The sequence below is a fragment of the Colletes latitarsis genome, chromosome 4, assembly GCF_051014445.1.
Source record: "Colletes latitarsis isolate SP2378_abdomen chromosome 4, iyColLati1, whole genome shotgun sequence".
NCBI lineage: Eukaryota > Metazoa > Arthropoda > Insecta > Hymenoptera > Colletidae > Colletes > Colletes latitarsis.
The window spans coordinates 33,435,439-33,445,884 of NC_135137.1; the positions used below are offsets into that span (position 1 = coordinate 33,435,439).

At 46.5% G+C, this 10,446-nt stretch overlaps 1 protein-coding gene across 1 annotated transcript in view; it reads right to left on the reverse strand.

The window, feature by feature from the left end:
* Positions 1–5,183, reverse strand: part of Ephrin (ephrin) — a 63,170-nt gene extending 57,987 nt beyond the window's left edge. The window contains exon 1 of the mRNA XM_076763264.1: positions 3,772–5,183. Coding sequence (XP_076619379.1) covers positions 3,772–3,890 — 119 coding nt within the window. The 5' untranslated portion in view covers positions 3,891–5,183. The remainder of the gene's footprint in view (positions 1–3,771) is intronic.
* Positions 5,184–10,446: the final 5,263 nt, after the last annotated feature.

Consider the following 10,446-nt stretch of genomic DNA (forward strand, 5'->3'; position numbering starts at 1 on the left):
TGTGGCTGTTGCAAATCGATGTTGCCTTAATACTCGGAGCTATAAAGCGCCACGAAACGGAGCTACCGAGAGGATAATAGGAACCTCCGGTGGTTTTCAAAAACGAGCTTCGCGGCGTGTACACCAGCAATTTAATAACGGTACCGAGGCCGTGTTAAAGTGTAACGGTTTATGAAATTTACAACGACGGAAATTAAGACTTTCGGCGCAAAGTGCCGCGGTTTAATCTCCAGGCCACGTATCGTTAACGCTCGACTTGTCAAAATCATCGTTCTCGTCTATTTAGTAATTTATTCGTGCGTGCCCTCGTTTCGTAGAAGAGCATCGAGTACATATATTGTAGAATGTATAACGTACGCGACAAATAATGGCAAGGAATATTTCGTGACAGATGGCTTTAGCGTGATGACAAATGGCCCGAGGTTGTACGTATCGAGAATTCCGGCAAAACGTGTCACCGCTTGGTACTTGGCCAACTTGCCATTCATTAAGTTTACTCATGCTTGCTAGTGTACGTGACTCGCTGCGCGGAATAATTGGAGTCGCGTTAAAGTGACAGTTGCGAAGGTTTCGCGGCGCTGGTTTTCCAACTTCCCAGAAGGTAGCTCGTAAAACGTCGGCTAGGTCTCATTGGCCGCAGTTTTTTGACACGTGACGCAACGCTACCCGAGGAAAAAGTAACGACCGAACGAACGTAGCGTGTAGCTACTTAAAAGTAGGTTTTTTTTCTGTAGGAACGAGTTGTGTCGCTTGAAAAGAGTAACACATTTTTTTTTCGATTCACTGTTCGTTGAAATAATCGTAGCATAACTTTTACGCGTTTACGCTTTTGTGTATTTGCATTCAATACGTGTCGTTAATTATTCGCGTATGAAACGGAATACTTTTTGTCGAAACGAACGTCGTTTATCCAGGCGCTGAAACATCAAAAGCAACGCGAAACGTATCTTAATGCGGAAACTCGTTTCATAAATATCCCGGTCGATACGAGCGCGCGTAATCATCTTTGAAATATCGATAATATCGGTACTGTTATCGTGAAATATTAGGTACAATTTAATACTTTGTCAGCACGTTGGAGTCGAGGGAGAATTAACGACGCGACCGGACAAAAATATGATAGGGCGTGTTACGCGTGCGTGCAAACAAGTAGAATACGAAACCGTGAGTGCTAGATAACTAAATAGAAATACTTATTGCCCGGATCGTTCCGTGCCTTCCTGAACCCGATAGAATCGTCTAGCCGCGGTCGAGAGAGTTCAATAATCTGCCGCGGCAGATCTTCTGTCAGGCATTGAAGTCTCCAGCGGCGCTGCAGCATCTGCCGCCGCGCCGTGCTTTCTCCGTCGTTGTTTCGCGTAAAAACATGGCGATTTCTTCCAACTCTTCGATAAATCAACTATCCCAAAGAAAAAAATTAATCAACCGGTCAACGGGTGCGTCTCCTATCGAGCTAGAAACCTCAAACTTTGCGTATCACGTTGACGAGACGTTTACGACGTTTTCCCATGAATATTACATCGTTTTAACGCACACGACACGCCCAAGCAACCGGAGCAATCGTTTTTAATACATTTCGCCGGTGGTTGCAGAGACTTCTCCCCTCCCGTCGAAAACACAACGAGGCAGTAAACGTCAGTATCCGTGCTTTAGCCCGGGAGAACAATACGCCTTCTACGTACTCTGCGAAAACAGATTTATGGTAATCAAAGAACCACTGGTTTTCATGGTTCGCTGACAGCTTTCCTCGTCTCTCTCTTTCGATTTTTTCCCACCTTCTTTTTTATGCCCCTCTCTTGAAGCGAAATTCGATTTTCCAATAAGCGGCCAAGATTTACAGCCACCGAGAGCACGGGGCTCGTACTCCGTCTTTTCTTTCGGTTTCTCCTTTTTTGCTCGCTATACGCGTTACTTCCTTTTCGATTTTTTTCTGCACGGGACGTGTTTTTTACTGCCCTCCGTACGTCCCACGAAGAAGACAGTCTGACAACGTCCTTCTCCTTCGCGAAATGGATTCTCACACGTACGGGCACGCACACGCTGGACCGGCCACCTCGTCCCGGCTGTAAGTAATGCATGCGCGACTTCAAACCGATCGTCAAAGTCAGCCGGACGTCGGGGCCTTATACGAGAGGAGAATAGGGTGCCCGGATTTCGTTGTGCGATGCACACGCACACTTTCGCGCAGGGGAACCTGAATACGTGGCACCGTTTCGGACAGTGCACGTTGCGCGAGCACAAGTTATGGAATTTTTCCCAAACTTCCGGAGACGGTTTTCGAAAATTAATTCAACGAGATTCCTCGTCGCTGCAACTTGGATTATACGTTTCAGACTACCCCAGTAATTTTCGTTGATTCGTTCAGCCTTCGAGAAAACATTTTACGTACTAGAAACGACCCTTCTCGATTAATACTTCGGCCGATCGTCGAGAAAATGATCGACGCGAGGCTCCGGACGATCGAGAAAATTACGCGTCAAGCAGGTTTTTCGCGGTCGAAAAAACGCATCCAAGCTGATTAAAACGTTGACGCGACTCGCGATGTCGCAGCGCAGATTTACAAGTCCATCGAGCGATAAAAAGTATCGCGAACTACGCAAATTGCCGCGTAACGAGTAAAAGAAATTGCCCCGGCTAACAAGCCTGCCGCGCAAGGACGACGCATTCTCGCGAAAGAAGCGTAGAAGAAACGCTGCGAGATCCTCCCGGTTGATCCGGGCGAATCTCGGTGATTTCAATGACAAATCCCAACGCGCGCCAGAGCGTGTCTCGTACCGCGAATTTCAGGTATCGTGACAAGCGTTTCGCGCGAGCGTGATTTTTTGCCGCACGATTCGCGGTCGAATCCCGCGACACGGAAGAGCAGAAAAATGCCGTGACAAATTAGATCAGCCGCATAATGCGGATTTAATTGGAGGTGTGGTGAATCGAGTCTGCCTCGCCTCGGTTTGCCGAGCGCCAGTGATTTTGCTCGCTGTCCGTGCAGGAAACAACGAGATCGCTTATAGATTTTTTTCGCTGATAAACTAACGAGCCTCGTTACGCGCGCAGATTTACACGTCTCGCGCGAAACGATGGCGTCGCGTGGAATCTTCATTCATTGGGGATACTTGGTAATTTTCTCTTCGTATTTACGGAATCTTCGCGCATTTTCCATCAACCTTCGATCGCTAATTAAGCCGTGTATAGGAGCCGGAATTTGAACGACATTGGTCTCATTAACGGACGAGGACAAGGCGACTGACACGCGCGACGAACGTGGCAACCAGTTAGACGAACTTGAACACACCCGACAAGAAATTGATCGCTCGTATTCCGCGCGCAATTTCCCGTACCGCTGGTCGCAGGAAGTCGCGCAGTTTCTTCTCTTTTATCGCCGACGATTTGGACGACGGCGTCGAAACGATCTCGACTCCGGGGCCATTCGCGAGATTATTATAGCGAGCGTGGCGTTGCCGATGCACCCTGTAATTTTGGCAGATGCGATACTGCTGGAGCGACGCGTATAAAAGCTCCGACGAATACGGACGGAGGCTGGCCCGCCGTTGTTCAAAAGCGACGACGCCGTGAGAAATCGATTCCCCGGCGACGACTTCAAAACGCTTTGGCACGCCTGCCAACGACCACGTCGGTTTCGACGTCGCCGAACGCGAGACGAAAATCACGGTCGCGTCGCGCCGGCCACGTGGCGTCGTTTTTCCACCCGCGACCGGGAAAACCGCCAATGGAGGACGAAACAAAAAAAGAAACAACGGGACGCGCGACACTTACATGGAGTTGGTGGTGTTCCAGTATATGCTGATCGTCTTCGCGCAGTTGCTCACAGTGGAGAGTAGAACCGTTTGCAGGCAGACGAGGAACACCAAAGTCACAAAGGACGAGGAAACCATCGTAACAACGTGGACAACGACCAAATCACCGTCACCACGCTCACCGAGACTCAATAACAAACAACAACGAAGACAACAACAAGAACAACAACAACAACCGCACCTTTGTTGCTGTCGTCCACAACCACGTTCCACCACCGTTACACGGACACCACATCCACACTTCACTTTCCTCGTTAACGGTTCTTCCCGTTGCGTTTTTCTATATCTCGCGCGCAACAGCGAGTCGTGCACCGTGTATCCGTTTTTGTGCTCCGAACAGTGTTTATCCTCGTAACATTTCCAGGAACGTCGACGGTTCCGACGAAGATCGGTGTATCCAAATTGTCGCGTCCTCGACTGGAGAAGATCGTGCGGGCAGGATCGACCGTGCTCACGAATCGCGGAATTCTTTGATGGAATTTCTGCCGATCGCCGCGCGATTAGAACCAATCGAGTATCTCCGGTTTTCGGCTGCTTCGAACGGTGTCCAGCGAGGTACGCGTTCCATGGGTCCACCCCGTGTTTCTCTCACCTGGATCGCGTCTTGCCAGCCCTCTCATTGGTCCAATTTTAACGGAATCCAGTCCAAACGACGAGCCGTCGACGAGAGACGCTTCTTAGACGGTCCAGTGAACTCGCGACGCATCGGAGGAACGATGTTCCAAGGGTTCCGTGGTCGATGCTCGGCGCTCCGATTCAGGGCCAGGAAAGTATCCGACGGTATCACGCGAGCCACCGAGCGACCGTAAGCTTGCCGATCATTTCACCGACGATCGTTTCGGTAGATCGGTACACTGGAAAAAATCCTAAACTCTCGCGATCGAACGTTTTGCACCACAAAGATCCTCCAAAATTATTCCCCCCCAAAACAAGGAAAAAAATGGTACGCGTCTATGGTACGAGAGCACCGGGTCTCCTCCGCTGCTAACCAAGCAGCCACCAAGAGGAAACCGAGGAACAAGAAAATCCAAGAGTCGAAGACCGCACTGGATCCCACGAAGAGCACAAGAAACCTAGCGAGACGAGGTATCCTTCTCGCCTGGAGCACACCCCCGGTTTTACTTTCTCACGCACTTTGCGATTCGCACGGGTCGCGTAGCCAACGGAGCGACGACGCTATCCGCGTTAAAACGGATTCACCGAGGATCGGATGGCGCGTTTTAAAAACGGAACGAAAAACGCTCGTGTTTGTACCGTTCCGACGGAGCGTGTCGGCGCGCGTTGTCTCGGGATGAGAGCAGCGGATAGTCTTGCAGGAGCTACGTTCAAACGAGCCCCGTGAACGCAGAGTGAACGGAACCTCCTTGCTGGTCGGTGTCGCGGACGCGTCTGTCGGCCGAGCGCGCTGTCGCGGCCGTTCGTCTCGCGTCGGCAGACTCGAACGTCCTACGGGGGTGGCGGGGAGTGCCGAATGCAGGCGGAGACGCACGAACCCAGAGGACCCTCGTTCCCTCCGCGGCGCTGGTCGACGTGTCTCGCACCGCTCGCCGACTACGCGGTATTACGCCGCCTGCTCGCGAGACGCGAGTTTCCGAGTGGATCTCCCTTATCCGCGCGCTCCCGTCGGTGGATCGGGCCGCTCGAGAGTGTGCCGATACGAGACAAGTGCCACCAGCGACGCGAGATCGTGTCTTTCCCGCGGAATTGTCGCGCCGCGAAATCTCGACGACGCGTCCCTTTTCCAGTCGTCGTTACGCGGAGTTTCGGTTGGCGTTTTTCCGACTCGAAGCGTTTTTGCTTCGGAGCCTCGCGGGGATAGTAAAACCTTTTTTCTTTTCAAACCAGTGGTTCGACGAGTTTTCGGGTGCGTGATATCGGAGCGTCTCGTCGTCAGGCAACGAGAGGCGTGAATTTCGGGTCGAGTTTCATCGCGGAATCATGAGGTGCGGGGAATTGGATTTTTTTTTTTCCCCCACTGAAAGCAATTTTCGCAAGGGAATTACGTATCGACGGACTTTACCCGTCCGAATACCATGTTTGGCCGTGGCGTATTTTCGGGCTCGATTGAACATCGTTAAAACGAATTCGTATAATTACTCGGCACGGATAAGATAGGTGATTTTTTTTGGTTAAAACCTCGGCTATCGTTCGACGTACTCACCGTTTAATATGGTGTGATAAATATTCACAGTTCCTTTGGCGTTTCTTGCGAGTGAAAAGAATCGAAACGTTGCAGAATCGATCGACCGTTTCGGTCTTCCATTAACCGTAAAGTTAAAGTGCCAAGAAGCGCGATCGCGTTCCTACGTTTTCGTGCGAAGAGCGCGATGGACCTTAATTGCTCTTGGTGAAAGTTTTGTTTCGAAATTTTTATCGCGTGATCGCCTAGATTCGATACATTTGGTAAAAAAGGAAATTGTAACAGAAAATCGTGCCAGAAGTGATTTGAAATTTTAATAATTTTACGATAAAATGTTGCGTTTTTTACTATGAATATTCTAGTAATTTCATTACACGAATAGTATATCTTATAATCATAGAAAGTATAATTCCGTGGTATGAAAATAAATTTACGTATTTCGATGTTGGCTGGAAGAACGTTGAAATCATCGTCCAAAATATTGATGTACTTAAATTTATTCTCACATAACAAAAATTTGCTCTCCACAACCAAATAAGATACACTATGTGTAATTTAATAATTTTACTCCAATTTCAGAGTAACCGTATGTGTATAAGTTCAGTGACTTGATTTTGGAGTAAATGTGTTTGGAAAAAATTATTTTGTATCATCTGTGTCGACACCACATATGAGAAATAATTTTACTTACTAAATGTTATAACAAAGTTACTTTAGAAATTGGAGTAAAGTCAATAAAAATTCAAATCTTCCAGTCACTTGTAACAGATTTTAATCGTTCAATTCGATTTTGCAGAAATTATATTAAAAAGAAAAAAAAAAGAATAAAGTCCAACCTTAGCGAAAAGTGCAAACTTTGAGTAAAAATAAAAAATGTAAAGACGCGAGTAAGTGTCAAATTTATTAAAAATAGTGGACGTCGATCACCTGTACGACGTTATCTTGATACTTTTCGAATAGATTTTCGCGACCACCTCTGGCACTCAAACGGTTAACCCTTCAGGCACTACACGGTTTTCAAACGATTTTCGCAGTATTGCACGAACTGCTGTAACTTTTAAACGGAACATAATTTTCAGATACGAGTTTCACTACCATATTTAGTATTTTTACTTCAATAATTTGTCCTACATCTTGAACCCTGTATTCTAGTAATATCTTTATTCGTCGAAGCCATGGATAACGACTATTAGAATCGAGCTACATTTCTAGAGAAACTTCGAAACACACGACACGTGTATAAATTACACAGCCATTACAAAGCGATACATCAAATCACCAATGTTAATACGTCGATTATTTTAGAGAAAATACGCTGAAAAACCCCAGATACGTACTATACTGCCTTTGGACAATAACGTTTCGTTCGTAATCATAGGCATATAAGGAAGCTGTTCCTGGTACCGAGTCAGGCCCGAAGGGTTAACGTAATCGTTCCGTTCGCCATCGTTTCCTCGATCTTGCGGGTCGCGGAACGCCACGGACGAAAGACGACGTAAACGCGCGGAGACGGTGATCGAGTTAGGCGACAAGTTCGCGACAACGTTGATCCACTGTTTTCGTTTAATCAAAAGTCGAGGGACAGGGGAGTTCGCGGATTGCCAGGCGTCAGAAAAGGCAGTTTGACACTCATTAACAAAACCGAGCGTCGTGATAAATGGTCCCAGGGACCGCGGCCCGGCCGGAATTGCGAAACTCGCGTGGAATTTAATTTCCAGAGCGCGAACACCGGCCTCGTAGAACATTGTTTCCATCGAGTTGGGGCATACTGATTACACAACCGTCCCTTAAGCCTCATTACCGTCGCTGAAAATTTCCATACGGCTCACGGCGCGCATAACCACGTCGGAGGAGGCGCGTCCGGATCACGATTCGCCTCGAGACCCTAACCAGCTATGAATTAGACTCCCTCGTAGTTTTCTTTTCCCGTGGCATCGGGCTTTTAAGAGAGCGTGAGTGCTTTCTTGACTTACGATCGCCGGCTAGTCCTCGTTTCCTGTTTCAATTTCGGCACGCGCCCTCCGGTTTCTATTTCTCCATCTCCGAGGTTTCACACGCAGTTTCGTTTTTCCATCGAACGCGCCTTTGATCCTGTCCCTATAAATATACGCGATGGACGACGCCTCGTTCCGTTTAACGTCGTTTCCCCGGTGTCGATCCCAAGAATCCGTCACGAATACACTTGTTTTACGCTGTTCAAACTGTATCATATATTCATTAATAAATTTTACTTTCGATCAGATTGAAAGTCGTTGAAAATTTAATCTGATACAGTTTGTATCTTCTTAAATATGTAACAAAGCTGTTGTCGACGTTTGAACCGATTAGCATAAATTAATATGAATAAAACTAGAAACGAACCCTTCCAGAAATTATTTTCAGAGAGCTTTGACACTTCTGTGCTTCGTCCACTCGTCCGTGTTTCTTTCATAATGTGTTCCGTTGATAGTTTCACGAGCCGAACATTTTCTAGGACTATCCACGCGAATAGAGTGCACCAACACGTTTCTCCAGGAAACCGTGTGCACTTGTAGAAAATTAGAGAGGCGGAGAGCAGAGAGAGCAAGGCAGAGGAGATGCAAGCGTGCATATGCATTCCCCGCGAATGCAGGCAAGTACGTGGCGCCCTCTTCGCGAACAGAAACTACGGTCGTCCTCCGTATTGCTCTCTCGTCTGCAACGATCTTCTCGAGGGCATGCTCCTCGGCTCTCTCGGATCTCGAAGAACCGGTATCTACCCACGGACAGTCATGTCGGTCATTAGTCCGACTAATGTAACGCTTCAAATTCTATCGGGCCACGGCGCCGGGACGTTGCATCCTCCCACTAGAAAGCCGATGAATCGTTAATAGAGGACGAGGAACACGCCCGATTCTAACGATTCCATGGATTTCATCCAAAGCCTTCACCTCTGAACACACCGTGGATCACGGAACAATATATTTCTTTCTACTTTCAAAGCGAAGCAATTTTTAAAAATTTTTGAACCGAAAAATTAGTTTTGATAAACTCTTTGAATATTAAGAATTTTTAAATTTATGTCTCGATAACTCAATTAATTTCAATAAAACGGTGATAGATTTTTATAAGTTTGATCCGATTTGTTTTATCGCGTTCTTTATTTTTTTCTTTATTTGACCGTTCATCGTTAACGATTTGACTATCCATACGTTCGAGTAATTGAAGATTTAAAGGTACGGGTTCGACTGGTTGGTCAGGTAACCGTGTCTCGTTAGCCGTGGAGAGGTTTTGCCGCGGATAGAACGATCGTCGGCGATAGAAGGTTGATTTCCAATGTCCGTCCATCCACCGTTCGTCGAAACATTCTTCAATGGGTTTTGCATGGCGGTATTCATGATGTCCGTCACGGTTCCGTTTGTCGCCGGTTGGATTCTCCGAGAGAATGTTCTGACGGCCCGTATCAGTTCCTGCCGGATAGTGTGAACAGCCAGTCGCCGTCAGATTTACAGATTGCTAAAGCACGTCGTTCAGTTTACATCGCGATTGAGAGGAATAATACTGTTTTCGAGATCGCCATTACGTTTAAATCTATCATACCCAAATCGAATCCCTTCTATTTCCTCGTCATTCAGTTTACACAGTCATTTATGCACGAAACGTATAGACAGACAATTGACAGACGAAATTTTATTCCGTTTGAGCGTTTTAGAAAATCAAGTACGATCGATAGAATTTTTTATCATACTTACGTAGTTTATACGAATGTCAAGTTTTTCGAAAAGCAAATATAAGATAAAGTATGCGAAGTGACACAGTTTTGGCAACTCTCCCGTATATCATTACGTTGAAATCTCTATCATCGATGAAGTTATGGAATTTTAAGTGACCGAACTCCCAAGCTGTCGAGCGCTTTTAATCTATAATTACAAATTTTTGAAAAGCACATTTTTCAAATCAATGGACACAATGTCTCGAGGAACATTTCACCGATTTATTTATAATTTTCAGGGAACGTTCTGTGAAATCAAATAAATGCTCTAAGTACCATTCGCAAGCATAGTTTGATTTATTAAACACAACCAAATTATAAATAGAAATTTTGTCTTTAAATAGTGTGTATAGTAAATAGATAATAAAAATGCAGTCATTATCGTTCCGTTCGTCGAAGTATCAATTCCGAGTAGATTCATAATAATCGTTTATCTTTTGATTCTTTGTTAAGCGTGCGAACGTGGTCGAGAAACATAGCGAACAGCGAGTAAGAATAATGCAGGCGAAACGAAGGCGGGGGAAAGAGGAAAGATCGAGGTTTAGGGTTGTCTGCGGTCTTAATAAAGTCGAGTCACGCTCCATACCGCGGGATCTCTAAATCGTCCTCAAACAAACTCGATCGTAGCCCTGATCGTTAACCTACGATCCGTTTGTTACACATCTTGGCTTCGGGTACTTTCTTCCTCGTTATTTCTCTTCTTCTTTTCGTCTGGCGCTCGATCGCGTGCAATCGTCGAGAGAGAGAGGAGGATAGTTCGACGC